Raw genomic sequence first — 20,605 nt, forward strand, 5'->3', positions numbered from 1 at the left:
GTCTGATTTAACCTGCGGATAAACAAACCTGATGTCCTTGTCTTGCAGTGGATTTATTTAAAGATTGTTAATAACAACTAATTCCGGTGTGTGTGTGTGTGTGTGTAATATATATATATATTTATAAAACAGTTCTTTCTGGTTCTCGAATCTGATTGGCTCCTGAGCAATCCTACCATTTCACCCTTTGTATCACTCCACTTGAAGCGACTGTCATGGCGGCCGAGCAAATCCACCGTAATTTTTGCAAATACTACACTTGTTGTACCACAAACTGTAGTTTTAAGAGTTTTTTTAAGGTGAGAATGTAGTTGTTTAGACCTGAAATATGTGACTCATATTTAATCATAGTGCCTATTTTACAAATTGTTTAGACAATTTGTTTTCGGAGATGTGAGCTCCAGACCGTCAGCGGCCATTCAGTGCTCGTGTACCCGCCGAGAACAGCTTCATCTCGGCCAGTGCTTCAGGGATTTGCCGCTGGCTCTTATAGTGGTTAAACATGAGATATAATTCATTTTGGGTATATAAAATGGGCAATCGTTGGTCTTATAAATCTATTACTAGTTCCTGAGAATATCGTTGAGCTATGTTAAATTTAATATTTAATATTAAGGCTATATTTAACTTCCATCCTGTAGAGCATTTGCTTTTGTATGCTTGACTGAACTGTACAATTGTGTTTATTTCCTATTGTCATATAAAGGCTACTGTTGTTAATGTAAATACTGTTGTTCAATAAATATTTTATATAAATAATATGTTGTATTTGCTATTGAGAAAGGGTCTATTAGTGCGTAATATGGATTGAGTGAAAGTTACATTATTACGCCATTAGATGGCGGCAAACCTATACTTGAGTGAATGACTCAGTCTCAAGAGACTTAGGAACGTAAACAAAGGATGTTGTTTTAGCGCTGTAAATTCCCTTAACTGTAAAAAGGATAAATACAAATATTGCTTTCATATAATTGGAAATAGGAAAAGGGTCTTGAAGTAACTTTGGTTGGTCTCCAAATGTACCTGGTTGAGTTTGGGCAGATCCTTCATGTTCTCCAGCTTTGCTTTGGTCTCCTGGTTCCACAGGCGCAGGTACGTGCGGTAATCTGGAGTGTGCGTTTTCTTCACTACATCACAGACAGAAAGAAGCCTTATTGAATGCTGCACATTTAAACAGATAAACTCTGATTCATTTTCATCTATATAAACAGGGAGGATGTTTCTCCCACCTTTTTCATTCTTAAAGGTGACTCTGACGAATCCATCATCCTTCTCGGTCCTGTTCTTGGGGTCGAGGCCTGTCCATGAGAGGTCAAAGCATCAGTACCAGTGATCACAGTGTTTGTGGTATTTTCATATGGTAAGAGAGTGTGAGGATGCAGCAGTACCGCTGGAGGCCTCTGGGGTGATGTCCTCAAAGAAATACTGCATGGCTTCACAGGCCGAGTCCGGCTCCTCCTGCTCATGGTGCAGCTCTGAGGACAACAAACACTGCAAATTCAGCCCTGTTCTACAGCTTTTTTATTTAGATAACAATATAAAAATGCAAATGAAAATGACAAAATATATTTATTATATTATATTATATTACATTACATTACATTACATAAAAAAAATTAAAAAAAAAGACCTCCTGACAAGTATCTGGACATTAATAATTAGGCTAATAGTAACACTTTAGTAACATTTCTATCAAGTTTTATTTGACAAAAATAAATTTGTCCAGGATGAAGTTAAAAACTTATTTCCATTGTGGTTTTATTATCTCGAATTTTCTCTAAGGAGACTATAATTTCTTATTCTTTTGATTTGTGGGTTAAATATGACCCTGATATGTTTGTGAGAGATTTTGTGAGATTCACCACTAATGCACTGCATAACAACAAAAAACATCCGAATTCACTTTTATTTCTGCTTTTTATTAAGTTTCCTCTCGACTAATAATCTTATTATTATAATCGACTAATAATCAGTTACCACACATATTATATGCATATCTGCAAAAGTTAACAAATGCTGAAAATAAAATACAAGTATGAATTAATGAACCAGTTTGAATTTTATTAGTTACCAGCATAATGTTAACCATGAATAAAAAAATAAAAAATATTTTTTACACCCACATATTCTCACCTACCTGGAAGTACGTGAATCTTATACAGAAATTTGAGTTTTTCTGTCAGGTCACCATGACACAGGACACCTGAAACACAAACCATACGGTGAAGTTAATCATATGTGTACAAAAACAATCAACCTGATGCACTTTAATTACATTTAGAATTTAAACATATATATAAATCATATGATATAGTTAATTTTTATTTAGAAAGCACCACTAAATATGACAAAAACCAACTCAATATGATAATAATTTAAAATGATTTAGCAAGATTAAGCATTATTTAGCATCTCACAAAAAAAGAGACAAAAAAATAGCATTTATATTAAAAAAAAAATAATAATTGTTATAATAATGGATTAAAAAATTAATATTCATTTTCATTAATATAAAATTTTTACCCTGAGGTCCACTTTACTTTTTTTTCCCATAATATAATTTTTGACTAGACTAGGATGTTTTGACTTTTAAACGCAAGATTTCATAGTGCATCAAACTTTTATGGAAAAGGATTTAAAGTCACCATAAAATAAAAATTGATAATTCTTATTTTTTGTAATGCAATATTGCAGTATTTATTATAAATGATTTATCTTTTTTTTTTTTTAATTCATGTGCCTTGTAATCTTTAATCAAAAAACCTCCCCTCCCTCTTGCAGCTTATCTCATCTCTTCTCTGATGACATGTTTACTGACATGAGGGCGGGGCAACCTGTCACTCACTTGAGATCCACCAATAGCAAACCACAACCATGCAATCATCCAATCAATTCCCCATGGTCCCATCCTACATTTTTTCTTGTTTGAGAAGCGGTTTCATTTGGATATACATCACAGTAGAGAAGAAAAGTCTATCTCAACTTCCGCTTCATGCTGACTTAAAGGATAGTATGATTCCCCTGATAAAAACACTCACTCAAGCCGCTGATGAACTCTCTGAAGTTGATGAGCGCATCTGCGTTGTGGTCCAACAGACGGAAGAATCGCAGGGCCAGATCGTCGGTGTGCGAGCCGCAGGCCCAGGGGAAGAGCAGCGCGAACAGGCCCTTGAACTGTTCCAGATCGATACGGTACTGCTCCAGGTACGGCAGGCTCGGGTCGTGGCGGCTCATGGGGTTGCTGGTGGTGCCCCAGTAACAGCTGGTCAGATGCTCAGCCTGATGGTAATGAACACATGCACAGGTCATGAAAAGTCAATGCTTATGAAGCACCCAACTAAACGATAACAGATGTTTAAATGTGAATGCACTTGCAATGGTGTTAATAATCGTCTGAATAATAAAAAGTCTTCCTTAACAGACTGTATGATTTGAGCCATAACACAAATCAGGCTGGATGAGTTACATGCACATTGTAATTAAGTTTAAAATTTAGGGTTAGAGGTTTATCCAAATTATTTATCAAGCACCATTACATATGACCAAAATAATTTCAATACAAAAATAAAATAAAATAAATAATAAATAAAATATTTAGCAAGCATCATTAAATAATCAAAATAATCTCAATAAAACAAAAAAGAAAAATAATAAAAATCGTAATATTTATGATAAAATTAATAATTTAAAATGACTTAGCAAGCACCATTAAATATAACTAAAATAATCTCAACAATATAAAAAAAGGAAAATAAAAATAATAACATTTATGATTAAATTATTACTTTAAAATTATTTAGCAAAAATCATTAAATATCTCAATAAAAACCATAAAATAACTAAAAATAGCATACAAAATATGATTCTTAAAATTGTTATCTTAAATGAATGAATAATTAATATTGATTTATTCATAATTATTATAAATGACATAATAATGATGATAATAATTTAAAATGATTTAATAAGAACCATTATATAATAATAAAAATAATAGCATGTTTAATACATTTTAATTATTATATAAAAGTATTAATTAATGAATTAACATTGATTTGATAATAATAATAATTATTATTATTATTATAATAAAATAATGAATATTAAAATAAAAATAGTGTAACTCCCGCTAGATGGCATCATTTGTTGAGAAATACAGTTTTCTGTGACTTTATTATTGCCATATGCAAAGCATCCTCTGATTAATAACTGCAATTATTCCTTTAAATGAACAGGCATTTGGGACATAAATGGCTTTGATCCATTTACAGAGAAACCCTCGGAGCAGCTCCTGTGTCATTGAGAGCTAATGAATGTGCTGAAGAACAGCTAAAGAGGAAGATACATGACACTCTAATAAAAAGTCATCCATCTGCAATATATTCACACACTCACTCCATCCATCAGCCCGTGTGTGGAGGAGTCATTATCTTAAATCACTAGAACAGTCTTCCTAGCATTGTTCGGGAAGCAGACACACTCTGTCAGTTTAAATCTAGACTAATCATCTCTTTAACCTGGCATGCACATCACACATTTCTATAATTCACATCCATTAAAGGATTTTTTAGGCTGCAAAATTAAATCATGCAGAAACGGTAACACTCCCATAACGGCATCTACTCTAATATTAGTCTCTCTGTTTATCCCGAGGTTACCGTAGTCATCCGGAGCCGGTCCATATCCAGATCAGATGCTGGACCTGCACCTAGACACGACCACAACGCAGCCCTGAATGTCAGCAGAGATCCTGTCAACTAGACAATCTCCTGTGAAGGCCTCGTCGACACAGGTCCACAAAAACCAGACAGGTCTCCAAAATGGTGCGATGAATCCGATCTTCAAGCAAAAGGAACTGGATGAATATTTGAATGCTACCAGTCCACAATCTGATTTCTGACTTGTGATGATCATAACACACCGTGTTCGTTCACTGTCCAGAGAAGAACTGAACTCCGAATGTGCCTGGTTTCTCCCAATGTTTTTTTTCCTCTGTATGCAGTTTGGGTTTCTTGCTACTGTCACCTCTGGCTGGCTTAGTTGGGGACACAATATTATTGATCTGACTATTTCACTATCACTATTCTGCAGAATTTCTTATAGATGAATTGAACTAATTTAACTGAACTGACTTCAGCTGAACAATGACACTTTTCTTTTAGAGCTGCTGTACAGCGGGAATGTCCCGTTTGCATCGTTGAATCATTCTCCTACTATCACTGTAAACCTGCTTTGAAACAATCTGTATTGTATAAAGCGATATATAAATAAAGGTGATTTGACAAACTCATTCAGCTCAAGCGCAGTAAATATGTTGCTCAAGTCAGGCCACAATCGGTTGACTCGTGACCTCGTCATGTGACTAACCTTAAAGAGTGTGTAGAGCTCCTCCAGCTCATCAATGCTAAAGGGCGTCTCCGTCACGATGGTCCGCACCTGGAAAACCAGCGGATGAGGCAAACATGAACGTGTGCTTCAATAAAACTAAAAGTCACACATCCACTGATTGAGTCAGTATGGAGAGCGTCTGATTACCACATTGCGTTTGGTGGTGTCTTCAATGGCCTGGATCACCCTCAGTCTCTGTTTGAACCGCATCTGCTCGATCACATCTGCCCGAATGGAGCCGAACTTCTGCAGATGACAGTAAAAATTATCAAACATGCAATATGACACAGACTGAACACATGATCACACTTTAAACCAAAACGAACCTCATACGAGCTGCGCACAAGTTTGAAGATGTCCACCTCAGGATGAGGCTCGCCGTTATCCGTCAGGAGAGAGTGAAGATGAGGGATCGGAGGAAGGGTGCTGTCCTTATTGGTCACGCTGTCCAGATACCTACAACACACACTCGTTTGTGTCAGCATACTATATAAAAACACTCACTTTGTCGTACAATATGTATGTAGCATACTATGTCTAGCTCCTTCCAGTATACTATGTCTACTCTAAATGTAGTATGCTACATATACAACCTTTGCATTTGACTATATTTACTCACTACATTTACACTAAATTAAAACTGATAGACTATGTATACTCAGTACACTACTTAAACTCAACTTGCAGTATACTGTATACTCTATGTAGTTTGCATCTATTACTAAGTCTAAGTAGTATGCAACACTTACAAGCTTAGCATTTAAGCTACATTTACTCACTACACAGTACTCAATATGCAGTAAACCGTACACTCACTATACAATATTCACTTTGTAGTGCACAACTTATGCTAATTTGGTTAATAAATTAGATACACTCACTATATAGTGTGCTACATTTGGTCATCTTGTAGTATACTGTACACTCACTATGCAGTATATAATCACTTTGCACCACACTACATACACCCACTATGCAGCATACTACATACAATACTCACTTTGCTGCACAAAAACGCAGAATTTGCTTACAGACTGTATAATCAGTACACTATTTAAATTGAACTTGCAGTATGTACTGTGTACTCTACTGCTAAAATGTTTTATGCTGCATACTACATATAAAAACAAACTTTGCTTACAGAATATATTTATACTCACTAACAAGTATGCTGCATACACTAAATTTGCAGTATAGTGTATACTCTATGTAGTATGCAGCATAAAATCACATTGCAGTATAGACTATATTTATACTCACTATGTAGTACATTACATACACTAAATCTGTAGTATACTATATAGTCTAGTATGCAGCATATAATCACTTAGCAGCACACAACATATACAAACTGTGCTTATAAACTACACATTATGCACACCACATAGTACGCAACATACACACAATTTGCAGTATAGTGTATACTCTATGTAGTATGCAGCATATAATCACATTGCAGTATAGACTATATTTATACTCACTATGTAGTACATTACATACACTAAATCTGTAGTATACTGTATACTCCAGTATGCAGCATATAATCACTTTGCAGTACAGTACATATGCAGAATACTACATACTTAAGTAGCACACTAAACATACTCATTATGCTGCATGCTACACATATTCAGTAGTATGCAGTTGTCCTACCTGCCCAGGATGGTCATGGCTTCTCCGTCATCTTTACAGCTCAGCAGCTGATGGATGTTAGCGTCGAGCACAGACAGAGCCAGCTGGAAGATGACCTTGATGCCCTCGTAGAAGAAGCAGTCAACCACCACCACGGCACTCTCGAAGGGCATGACGGACAGGAAGAGCGTGAGGAACCAGGAGAGGGAGATGGTGGAGATGACGCCCAGCGCCTGCATGCAGTCGTACAGCTGAGGAACGTAGACGTGAGCCAGCTCCTCGAACACACCCTGGTCCACCAAAGCACCTGACATACACATAAACACACATAATCAGTGCAGTTAGATCTTGTATCGGAGTCGTTTGGTGGGTTGCTGATGTTTTGAGAAGCTGGATGATCCTGGAGCTCACCTACGACTCTGGTGTTGTAGTAATCGGGAAGCATCCGCTCACATAAGGCCACCAGGAGCCAGAAGGCCTCTTCCTCTTTAGCGTACAGCAGCAGGACGGAGGTCACGATGTTCATGGCCTGTGGAGGACGAACTGGTATTATGACCATGCTGTGCATGTATAAGATGTAGCAGCTGTCATGCTGTGCATCATACCTGGCAATAGCCGATATTGGGGTTGCGGAAGGCGTACGCAGTGAGGACTCGACGCAGGGCGGCGATGCCCATCTCATTCTGAAAGGCCGGATGCTCTGGGAGAGACCGGTGCAGGTCTCTCTCGATCTCCTCTGTGGCCAGATTATATTTCCCCATCGACTTCTCCACCAGATCCTCATAATAACCAGGATGAGTGGCCATCTCGTTAATCGCCCCTGCACACACCAACACACACACATAAACAACCAGCCAATCAAATAATCAACAGCTCACAAGTACACAAATTATTTAGCTAATAATTTTTGATGCAAAAACAAAATTTTATTAGGTCATGATGTGTCCAATTACAGTGGTGGTTTTATTTAGAATTTAATTCTTATTAACTCTACTAACTCTACTTTATAATTCAACTAAATTCACTCTACTTTATTTTAATTCAATTCAACTCTAATTTAATTCAATTTATCTCTAGACTAATATAACATAATTCAATTCAATTTAACTCTAATTCAACTGTACTTTAATCAAATTCAATTCAGAAAATTAGAATATTGTGAAAAGGTTCAATATTGAAGACACCTGGTGCCACACTCTAATCAGCTAATTAACTCAAAACACCTGCAAAGGCCTTTAAATGGTCTCTCAGTCTAGTTCTGTAGGCTACACAATCATGGGGAAGACTGCTGACTTGACAGTTGTCCAAAAGACGACCATTGACACCTTGCACAAGGAGGGCAAGACACAAAAGGTCATTGCAAAAGAGGCTGGCTGTTCACAGAGCTCTGTGTCCAAGCACATTAATAGAGAGGTGAAGGGAAGGAAAAGATGTGGTAAAAAAAAAAAGTGTACAAGCAATAGGGATAACCGCACCTTGGAGAGGATTGTGAAACAAAACCCATTCAAAAATGTGGGGGAGATTCACAAAGAGTGGACTGCAGCTGGAGTCAGTGCTTCAAGAACCACTACGCACAGACGTATGCAAGACATGGGTTTCAGCTGTCGCATTCCTTGTGTCAAGCCACTCTTGAACAACAGACAGCGTCAGAAGCGTTGGTCCAAAGTTATGTTCTCTGATGAAAGTAAATTTTGCATTTCCTTTGGAAATCAGGTTCCCAGAGTCTGGAGGAAGAGAGGAGAGGCACACAATCCACGTTGCTTGAGGTCCAGTGTAAAGTTTCCACAGTCAGTGATGGTTTGGGGTGCCATGTCATCTGCTGGTGTTGGTCCACTGTGTTTTCTGAGGTCCAAGGTCAACGCAGCCGTATACCAGGAAGTTTTAGAGCACTTCATGCTTCCTGCTGCTGACCAACTTTATGGAGATGCAGATTTCATTTTCCAACAGGACTTGGCACCTGCAAACAGTGCCAAAGCTACCAGTACCTGGTTTAAGGACCATGGTATCCCTGTTCTTAATTGGCCAGCAAACTCGCTTGACCTTAACCCCATAGAAAAACTATGGGGTATTGTGAAGAGGAAGATGCGATATGCCAGACCCAACAATGCAGAAGAGCTGAAGGTCACTATCAGAGCAACCTGGGCTCTCATAACACCTGAGCAGTGCCACAGACTGATCGACTCCATGCCACGCCGCATTGCTGCAGTAATTCAGGCAAAAGGAGCCCCAACTAAGTATTGAGTGCTGTACATGCTCATACTTTTCATGTTCATACTTTTCAGTTGGCCGAGATTTCTAAAAATCCTTTCTTTGTATTGGTCTTAAGTAATATTCTAATTTTCTGAGATACTGAATTTGGGATTTTCCTTAGTTGTCAGTTATAATCATCAAAATTAAAAGAAATAAACATTTGAAATATATCAGTCTGTGTGTAGTGAATGAATATAATATACAAGTTTCACTTTTTGAATGGAATTAGTGAAATAAATCAACTTTTTGATGATATTCTAATTATATGACCAGCACCTGTATAATACAGTTTGATATTTGACAGATATTCATAAATGTTTCCTGGTTAGATCTTTTTTTTTTTTTTTAAACTTCCATTTTAGACATTGCTGAATCAAACCTTTCTCTAGTGATAGAGAACAAAATATTTTATTAATAAATAATATTTATATTTAAATATATTTCATACATTTCATAAAATATATATTTTAAAATCTTAATAAAATATAATTTTTTTACATATTATATTTTATATATTACATAAATAAACTACATTTTCTGTCATTTTTATTGTTTGATCATGCTAGTCAAAAATGATTATAAGTTTTTGATATACTAAACAGTTTGCATGAAATGCATCAATGAATTTGATGGTGATGATTGTCATACAGGAAGTGATGCTGTATCTTTGCAATGCTCTGATGTACTGACATGAAGTTTGCTATGTATATCCACAGGAACAGTTTGGATAACTACAGTTCAAAATGTATAAATTACACCAAAGTTTGTTATAACTATAAAGCACAAGGCTATAATTATGATTATCAATCATGTCCGCTATTTACAGTTTTTTCTCATAAAATGCGTAAATCATCATCAAAACTATAACTGCAAAGGATACCCTGAAAATACCACGTACATTTGGTTACAACTCATAAAGTTATTGAAGCTTCAATGTAGTGAGCAGCTTGTGTAGTTAACTACTTGTTCAAAAGGGTAAGTTAACAGTAGATGAGCTATTTTGAAACTTGTCATGATGTAAAGTAGATTTAATTCCCTGATTTCAACAGATTGTGTTTTCCCTGCTAATACACACAACTGTGAAGAAACACGAGGCAGCTAGATTGTTTACTGCAGATATGTGCTTGTGCGGTCATGTGTTTCAGTTTGTGCACTGGCCTATAAAGCTTGACTCTTTATAATAAGGTACTCACATCTACAAAACAGGAAGCAGGGTAAAATACAAACAGGTACATGCACTGCACCACAATAACCTCAAGAAAACAGGTGTGTGTGTGTGTGTGTGAGTGCACATAAAAGAGACTAAACACTTTTTAAACATGTCCATGTTGTTGTTGAATATTCAAGTGAATGCAAATGTCTAGTGCAGTGGCTGGTTTTGCCTCACGACCCAGATTTTACATTGGACATTAAGCGTTAAGCATTAAAGTCTTTAGAAATGTATTTATATAGCACTTTTCGAAATACACATTGTCTCAAAGCAATGTTTAATGTTTATAATATCGCATTTAGCAGATTAGAGCTGTGTGATAATATAGTTTACATTTTGTGCCGATACAAGCAATCATGCAGTTGAGACTATATACAATATTTATTGTAGTCTGGGTTTTATTTTATTTTACTCTGCATATATTCTGCTCAGTTTTTTCAGGATGATGATGAAATGTCGCACAACTCGTCCGTGTTGACATTGATCTAATTTGATCTAACCTTCATCCAAATGACAGATAAATTAGTTGAAATTGATTGGACACACTCTTTGATGTCAACAACAAAAGATATGAGAATACGGAAGTTGATTAGACTATTTACCTGGCATTGTATATTACGAATACTGTTGGCTATTCGACAAATTGCTTTTGTTCGTCTTTTGGATGTCTGCTAAATGCACATATGTAAATGTAAAATGCATTTATTTTAGTGCCCTAACTATGCTTGATTATCTGGTTATATTTTATTGCTCACATTCAGCTTTGTTTTTCTCCCTGCTGTCAGTTGGACGTCTAACTCACCAGAAAACAGGAGCCACAGCTCTCCTCTCATGTTCTCCGGGATGCCCTGCAGCACCAGGTCTTTGGTCTTCTCCGTGCGGTACATACACACTCCCTGGCCGTATTCGGCAAAGTGATTCTTCCAGGCCTGCTCCTTCAGAAACTCTTTAGCCTGAAAACATGCGAGTAAAAAGAGCATCTCATCACTGCTGCACAGACTTCAACTTCAGAAGTGCTGATGACGGACACTCTGACTTGAAAAAATAAGCGCTGGCAAAGAAGCGAAGCCAGTGAACCGTGAACAAGCCTCAGCTTTCTATAGCTTTATTCGGACATTTGAAATGTGGTGTATTTAATGTATATGAAAGCTTTAGATTAGACAACTTGCAAGCATAATCCCCCGAAAATCACTAAAATACTCCTCTAAATGCAAAACATACACATTTTTGCTCTTGCGCACTGATATCGTGACTAAATGCGACTAAAGCAAATGACTTGAATAAGCAGTTTTTTCAGGTCATTTGTTGCAGGTCATCAAACAGAACAAACTCGGTCTTCTCATGAGTTGCACTTCCTGTGTGTGTCCTACTAAAGCCTCTGCTTTCACCACAATAAACAAAATAACATGTATCTTACTTCAGGCTTTGATATCTGACTGGACGAGGTGCATTCAAATTCCGATAAACGCACACCTATAACCTCACATTATGTGCTGAAGTGCCAAGATGTTCATAAACACCCTGTAACTAAGCTCAAGAACTACATAACTTCAAATAAGAATAGATAACTTAGACAATTAATATGAATTTATAAGTATAAATGCAAGTATTTACTTAACATTAGTGTCTTTTAGCATATTCCTGTTGTTCTATGCAGTGATTTAAGGGTATTTCAGGGGCAAAAGCACCTCTTGACCATGGTAAAAATCACTGTAATACACAGCCTATTATAGTATTCAGCTTCATAAGGATGCAGGACACAATTTAATTTCTGTTCATTCACAAACATATTTTACATGAGGGTTTGAATTAGGTTTGCAACGTTTGCCCTAGTCTTGCATAACCAGACCTTCAGATTCAATAGCAGCTTTCATTGGCTAAGGACCGCCCAGAGGCCATCTGACTGATATGTAAAGCAACCAATCACAGATCGTTTTGATCAGCGTCATATTTAGGAGCTTGAAAATGTAACGTCAATGTCCCTACAATAACAGACAGGTGTGTAAAACTCTTGGACATCTTTTAAAGAGTCCTTGCCGTGAACTTCACATACGTCACATGCTTTTGAAAGTCAATAATTTAATTGATCGTAAGCACTAATTGTCAGATGCCCTGTTTCCACCTGGTATTAAGATGCGTTTAGGTTGATAAACGGGGTGTAAAACGTTTTGAGCTTGTCCACTTTCAACTTCTTCGAGAGGTGGTTTAAAACGCATTCGACCGGATTGCTTTCAAAGTGTAAACGCTCATGTGGTCGAATGTGTTCGAACAGCGCGAAAGACCTCCTACTCTCCTGTTACTGACCTAACACGTAAACATTATGGGAGGCGCGCTAACCGGATGGGATTTAAACTTTATCGGCTGAAGACCCAAGTTTGTTTGAAGATGAAAAATGTACCAAGCACAATGTTCTCTCACCATTCCTGATTTCTAACACACACTCACAGCGTTCGGCTGGTCTTGTGTCTGTCAGAACAGAAATGAAAGCTGCTGCTCTACGTATGCTATTCTGCTGTCTCCGGGCACATTCATATGTAAATTGTGCGAGCTTATTTTGTCCATTAGATCGAAAGATTTGGAAAAGCCCATACATTTACCCACCCATAGACCCTCCACCCGAAGAAATCAAGACAGAAGTGGTCGAAAGTGGACAAAAAAGAGACGGATTAAAACACCAGGTGTAAACGAGAGTGTCTCTCCCTCGTCCACTTGTGATCCGATCGACCGATCGATCTTAATACCAGGTGGAAAAAGGGCCAGAGTTGTAAAACAACAGCTTTCTTCTTCCATGAGGGGGTTTGGCATCACAACGGCTTTGTTTCCAGCAGACCATTAAAGTAGAATTCAACCAATCAGATGAAATGTTTCCTATTTTTTGTGCCACCGTGGGCGTGACATCTGAGGCTGAGCCTACACTTTCCACTGCTTAACCCTCTATCGCTTCCTGTACTTCATTAGTCCTATCAGTAAAAAGTGACAAAATCAAGAAAACAACGTTACTGAGCGTGTCGTACCAGTTTGGGGTTGAACTCCTCCGGGGAGCGCCGGCGGTACATGGTCATCAGGGCTTGTGTTGCGGTGGGAACCCTGTTATCATTGAGATTGAACTGCCTCTCACTCTCTCCCTCAGAGCCGAGAGCGCTGCACTGAGGACTGCATGACAGAACACTGCCCTGCTGTGAGTACACCTGCACACAGAGGACAGCATAAGACACAGCAGCTTCAAATATACATACGCACACAAATAAACAGTGCTGTTCCCACCTCGTCATCTGAGCTGCTGAGGCTGCCTGTGATTTCCCGCTCAAAGTAGATTTTAGAAGTGGTCTGCTGTAGGAAGTCTGAGATCCTCTGCACCAGGAAGTCCCGGTCTTTGAGGTTTGCAAAGAGGAAGGTCATTTTGTTTTTGGTGCTGATTGACAAGGGACTGGGAAGGACGTTGGAGCTATCGGCTTTCTCAACAATCGTCACCTGGTGATATGAGAGAGGGAAGGACAAGATGCAAAATGCAACTCACAACCTAATTTATTTTTACATATTTCTGAGAGAAACAAGATAATCAACACTGAAAATGTTTTTATCCTGACTGGATTGTGAAAGATGAAGTATAATGTGGGATAAATGCTTATGAACACTCAATTATGTAAAGTTCTAATTAAAATGGATATGTTTGCATTGTATTTATAAGAGTATCACGTCATTAGCTTAGCAATATTGTGACGGACCTCTCTGAGTGGGATGATCAGGCTGCAGATGGTCTCCTCTTTACTGGTGAAGCAGATGTAATTAGTGGAGACAAACATCTGTCCGAGGATGTGCATCTTGTTGAAGGGGGTCCATAGCGTGCAGTCTGTGTGGCCGTCCAATTTCTCGTCTTTCGGCAGGCGGAAAAGCGCCCGGTATCGCTCGCTTTTAGCCCTGGCGTCCAGATCTCTGAAGTTGCAGAAACAAATATAATACTGAAAAAAAGTTTCCTAAACTCCTGCTAAATCCATATAGCTAACTAAAACTCTACAAAATTGGAGGAGCGGAGCCGTTCTGCACGTCAAAGCATCCTCAGATAATCCTCTTAGTTCGCACAGACGGCTTTCAAAGCTCTCTGAAGAAAAAACAGATTTGCTACTTCCAATTTCACACAATTGCCAGACACCCATTTTCTCTAAAATATAATCCTTCACTATTTTTTTTCCTCTGCCATCATTAAGAAAATTACCATAGGAATCAGATTTTTTATTGTTTGTAATATTATCTTAAATTCCATTAGCAGTTCTATGATCGATATGATTAAAATGTTATATTACCCCAAGAATTTAATTCATTTAATCAAAATAATTTAATCAATAAATTTATTTCACAGTAACAGTATATATTACTATAATTAAAATAAAGTTAACTATATTTTGCAAGAAATTCAACTAAATTTTTTATATATATTACATAATAAAGTAGTAATGTATATTTTTTATAATCTAGTGAAATAAATACTTTTAATAAATTACGACATATTAAAAGTACTTCATCAGGTATTCATTTAATAATTTTTTTCGTTCAAATAAAGTCTATTTTTAAACTTTATAGACAAAATGTTTGAAGAATAATCACCACAAATTAACACATTTAAAATTCTTTATCCTTATAATCTAGTGAAATTAATACTTTTACTTAATTACTACATATTAAAAGTACTTCATCAGGTACTCATTTAATTTTGTTTCTCTTTTAAATAAAAAAAAATTATATATATATATATATATATATATATATATATATATATATATATATATATATATATATATATATATATATATATATATATATATACATTTTTTTATTTATTTATTTATTTATTTTTTAATTAGAAGAATAACAACAGCAAATAAACTGTTTGGCATCAGTGTACAATCTATTAAAAAATTTATAAATCAGTTGACTTAAGATCATTATTTCTCCATAAAAGTATAAATGTCAGTTTAATTCCAGCACCCAGTTTCTCTTGATTTATCAGTTTTTTTATAGTTTTATCTCTTCACTGGCTTCATGGGCATTACTGGCACAGACCTTTTGAGGGCCGACACTTTCTTGGGCGACTTCTTCTTGAGTTTGGGCAGAGAGCGGTCCTGCTCGAAGCCCTTGTTGTCCAGCAGCTGTCTCATGGCTATGTTGGCCAGCTGCTCCATGAGTTTGAAGGTCTCGTTGATGTTCAGGAAGACGGAGAAGACGTGCTCACTGCAGCGTGTGCTGACGCGCACCATGTCCGGCAGCAGGAGTGTGGCGTTCTTCTCCAGCTGAGTGATGTCAGCCCAGCGGATCACCAGCTTAGCTGAAAACAAATGGTAAAAAACACACATTCATATGGAAGAAGAGCAAACATTAAGATCTGCACATACAAGCAGAAAATAAAAAGTCAGCTGCTGCCGTACTCACCCTCTTTCCCGAGCAGGTAGGAGTAAAAGCAGAGGTGGTTGATGCTGAGGTACAGCCAGCCCTGCCGTGGCACCTTCCCCTTCCAGTAGCTGCAGGAGTAGTAGTTCACCAGCTTCTCCTCCTCCGGCATGACGAAGAGCTTACGAAACTTAGCGATGGCCTCCTTGAACTTGTCCGTATCATCATCCTCTTTGATGTCGTGGCTCTTGTTGTATTCTGCTATAATGCCCTGGACACAAACACACAGACATCATTTCAAACAAAATCAGGCCAAAATAAAAAGTTTGTTTGGAGTTTATTTGGAAACAGCTTGCCAAAGCAAACTTTCTGAAGAAGTTTGCACCAGCTGGTAAGCTCCTTAGTGCTACCATTGGTCATAATAAGTAGTCGTGGTTCTGAGGCTCCACCTTCTTTGACGTAAAAAAATCGGTTAATTTCTTCTGTTCAGTCTGTCGAGGTCAGACGTGAGTAAAAACATGAATGCACTAAAGCTGCTTTATAGTAGAAACTGAAGTTGTAACTCTAATTGAAAGAGACACTGACACTGTTTTTGCATGTTTAATACTTTAAAGCTGCTTGCTTTTAAAGGTGCCCTAGAACTGAAAATTGAATTTACCTTGGCATAGTTGAGTAACAAGAGTTCAGTACATGGAAATGACATACAGTGAGTCTCAAACTCCATTGTTTCCTCCTTCTTATGTAAATCTCATTTGTTTAAAAGACCTCCGAAGAACAGGCGAATCTCAACATAACACCGACTGTTACGTAACATTTGCATATGCCAGCTCATGTTCAAGGCATTACACAAGGGCAGGATGTCTGGATGTGCACAGCTGAATCATCAGACTAGGTAAGCAAGCAAGGACAATAGCGAAAAATGGCAGATGGAGCAATAATAACTGACACGATCCATGATTACATGATGTTTTTAGTGGTATTTGTAAATTGTCTTTCTAAATGTTTCGTTAGCATTTTGCTAATGTACTGTTAAATGTGGTTATGGTTACTATCGTTTATTACTATATTCACGGAGACGTCACTATTTTCATTTTTAAACACTTGCAGTCTGTATAATTCATAAACACAACTTCATTCTTTATAAATCTCTCCAACAGTGTGTAATGTCAGCTTTAGCCACGGAGCACTATCAAACTCACTCAGAATCAAATGTAAACATCCAAATAAATACTTTACTCACATAATCCGAGGCATGCATGCAGCATGCATGACGAACATCTTGTAAAGATCCATTTGAGGGTTATATTAGCTGTGTGAACTTTGTTAAGGCACTGTTTTATAGTCGCGAGCTCGGGAGCGGGGAGCGCGAGGATTTAAAGGGGCCGCAGCCTGAATCAGTGCATATTTAACGATGCCCCAAAATAGGCAGTTAAAAAATTAATTTTAAAAAGTCTATGACGTATTTTGAGCTGAAACTTCACAGACACATTCAGGGGACACCTTAGACTTATATTACATCTTGTGAAAAAACATTCTAGGGCACCTTTAAATAATCTATTGTATAAAGTGCTGTATTAATAAACGTGATGAGACTTGACAGGAGTGCTGAACTGCAGAGTTTGTGCAAACATATCCACCCCTATCATGATCAGATGCTTTCTTAACTCCTGTTTTCTCAAAACTGTCATTTTTGCTGTGTTTATTTTGTAATTGAGAGGAAAGGACACAGCACATATTTACATATTGATCTAAACATTGCTCTCAGCAGTGAAAGTTACGTTGGGATGTTCGTTATCAATATATTAGTGCTGCGACAATTAATCAATGTATCTCGCTTCGCGGATTGATTCTGAGATTTTCTGAATGCATCACGATTCTCTCTTGAATTGATTCTGAGCTTAGTTTTGAACCGCACACTCAAATGCTGTCTAAGAAGAGCGCTCATGCGTTAAGCTGAGTCTGAGAATGTACTCACACCCAAGAATGCTTTTATAATGTGAGATCAATATAAAAAGCCCACTGCAAACACCCTTGTAATTCGCTTCAACCTTTTCGAACTTTATGAATGATTATTTTAGAGAAGGTTCAAGTAGTGTGTGAGTAATTGGAAGCAAGCAGAGTATCGCTGTTTCTAAAGCATGCAGTGCCATCTGCTGTAAAAAACTAAGCTCAGAATCGATTAGAGAGAGAATCGTGATACATTCGGAAAATCTCAGAATCAATCCAGAATCATTTCTTGATTCGTGATGCAACGATTTATTGTCCAAGCACAACAGTATCACTGCAAAAATATTTCAAACTTCTTTTTACTCTCAAGTGAAAAGAGAACTTTACATTCAAGCATGAAAACCTATTCTAGCAGACCCCAAAAACAAAATCCCTGTAAGGGATACGGTACATAAATACAGTTTGAAATGTTTATATCAAACCTGTATTTTGCCCTTGACGAAGGTGGTGATGTCATTCTCATTCTCGAAGATGGAGAGTGTCTGCAGCAGATTCTGCTCCAGCCATTCCCAGTTCTCCGTGATCTCCTTACGAGAGCTCCCTGTGAGAAACAAAAACATTTTGGCACCTCTTAGTCAAATAATACTAATCCACCCGTTTAGGATAATGAATTTCTTAAGTCTTTTTCCGCAGCTACTTCATTGCTTCCAGTACTGAACAGCAGATGGGTCCGGGTTCATCATTTAATTAGCTCTGTATTAGCACAGCTCTCTTCAGGCGATAAATCAAACACATTATTGGCAAGCAGAATGATTCATTAACACACTGCAATTGATTTTAAAAACAAACTACCCATGCTGTGTTTGTCATTTCCCCAGAACTCAGAAAACAAATGCAGTTTTGTCATGACAACTCTCGGAGTGTTTGGCATGGCAACGGATATGACAATGTTGATATGTTCGGTATATGGCAATGTTGATATGTTCGGTATATGGCAATGTTGATATGTTCGGTATATGGCAATGTTGATATGTTCAGTATATGGCAATGTTGATATGTTCAGTATATGGCAATGTTGATATGTTCAGTATATGGCAATGTTGATATGTTCGGTATATGGCAATGTTGATATGTTCGGTATATGGCAATGTTGATATGTTCAGTATATGGCAATGTTGATATGTTCAGTATATGGCAATGTTGATATGTTCGGTATATGGCAATGTTGATATGTTCAGTATATGGCAATGTTGATATGTTCAGTATATGGCAATGTTGATATGTTCAGTATATGGCAATGTTGATATGTTCAGTATATGGCAATGTTGATATGTTCGGTATATGGCAATGTTGATATGTTCAGTATATGGCAATGTTGATATGTTCAGTATATGGCAATGTTGATATGTTCAGTATATGGCAATGTTGATATGTTCGGTATATGGCAATGTTGATATGTTCGGTATATGGCAATGTTGATATGTTCAGTATATGGCAATGTTGATATGTTCAGTATATGGCAATGTTGATATGTTCGGTATATGGCAATGTTGATATGTTCAGTATATGGCAATGTTGATATGTTTGGCGGAATAGATCTGCAAGTTAGATATGCTGCTGCTGTACAATATAGCGCACGTGAATTACCCGTAGCAGATCTATACAGGTGGAGCTGGGGAAGGTGGAGGGTTTCTGAAAGCGTGCTGCAAACTGCTACAGTAGATGCTGACCAAGTATTTGAAAGTTGAGCAGCGAGCTCATTGGCTAATGATACAGCAGGAACCAATTAGATGTGCCCTATAGAGAATGATGTGATTACAAGCAGGTTAAGAACCTATTAAGCCTGCGCCATCTAGAGTTTCATGACAGAACTTTGTATTTGTAGAACAACCAACCAACAAAAAACAATAAATGATATTAATTTTATCATTTTATATTTATTTTATTATCCTATTTTATTACCTATGATCTGACAACCATCAATTAATATTTTATGATAAATTTAATGATTTAATATTAATATTATAATTTTATATTAATTATATATATCCATCTATATATCTATGCATCTATCTCTCTCTCTTTATATATAATATTCCATTTATTTAATTGTTTATTTTAGTAAAAGTCTCAAAATACGGATGTACTGTAAATGCAGCCTAGGATTATTTCTAGATTATACATCTCATATAACAAAGTGCAAATGCAAAGTCATGCTAAAGGAGCCTTTCACAGAACATATGGACCATCTCAGAGCAGGCAAACGGCCATCTTGACTTAAATAAAGACATTTGCCAAATGGCTTGCAGCAACCAAAGTAACAGCTTGTGAAATATGAACCAGCATTCGTAGTTGCTTCTAAACCAGATTAGCTCAGAAACAGAGCACTCTCCGCTCCTCTGGGAAGCCAACGCTTTCTTATAGGCTTCAGACATAATGATCTCAGCTAGGGCCGAACACTATGATGGTAAATACTGTTTGACGACAACACAAATTACTTATATATATATATATATATATATATATATATATATTGTATTTCCACTCCATGTTGTTTAAAATCCCTTAAGAACATTTTCTATGTTGTCTGACTTTTTCGACTTTATTGTCCCTCTACAAATTCAATACTAAAAAACACACACACACACACACACACACACACACACATCTATATCTATATCTATATCTATATATATATATATATATATATATATATATATATATATATATATATTGTATTTCCACTCCATGTTGTGTTTAAAATCCCTTAAGAACATTTTCTATGTTGTCTGACTT

The 20,605-nt window shown here is 37.0% G+C and overlaps 1 protein-coding gene across 1 annotated transcript in view; it reads right to left on the reverse strand.

Annotated features, from left to right (window-relative positions):
• tbc1d9 (TBC1 domain family, member 9 (with GRAM domain)) overlaps positions 1-20,605 on the reverse strand; it is a 33,093-nt gene that overhangs the window by 2,936 nt on the left and 9,552 nt on the right. Inside the window, exons 3-20 of the mRNA XM_048196098.1 lie at positions 18,292-18,410; positions 15,905-16,133; positions 15,539-15,800; positions 14,206-14,413; positions 13,745-13,951; positions 13,495-13,668; positions 11,283-11,433; positions 7,626-7,840; positions 7,432-7,549; positions 7,042-7,327; positions 5,715-5,844; positions 5,536-5,634; positions 5,368-5,436; positions 3,039-3,279; positions 2,138-2,203; positions 1,389-1,475; positions 1,230-1,298; positions 1,024-1,127 (exon numbers count right to left, since the gene is read on the reverse strand). Coding sequence (XP_048052055.1) covers positions 1,024-1,127; positions 1,230-1,298; positions 1,389-1,475; positions 2,138-2,203; positions 3,039-3,279; positions 5,368-5,436; positions 5,536-5,634; positions 5,715-5,844; positions 7,042-7,327; positions 7,432-7,549; positions 7,626-7,840; positions 11,283-11,433; positions 13,495-13,668; positions 13,745-13,951; positions 14,206-14,413; positions 15,539-15,800; positions 15,905-16,133; positions 18,292-18,410 — 2,834 coding nt within the window. The remainder of the gene's footprint in view (positions 1-1,023; positions 1,128-1,229; positions 1,299-1,388; positions 1,476-2,137; positions 2,204-3,038; positions 3,280-5,367; positions 5,437-5,535; positions 5,635-5,714; positions 5,845-7,041; positions 7,328-7,431; positions 7,550-7,625; positions 7,841-11,282; positions 11,434-13,494; positions 13,669-13,744; positions 13,952-14,205; positions 14,414-15,538; positions 15,801-15,904; positions 16,134-18,291; positions 18,411-20,605) is intronic.

Source organism: Megalobrama amblycephala, linkage group LG7 (genome assembly GCF_018812025.1).
Source record: "Megalobrama amblycephala isolate DHTTF-2021 linkage group LG7, ASM1881202v1, whole genome shotgun sequence".
NCBI lineage: Eukaryota > Metazoa > Chordata > Actinopteri > Cypriniformes > Xenocyprididae > Megalobrama > Megalobrama amblycephala.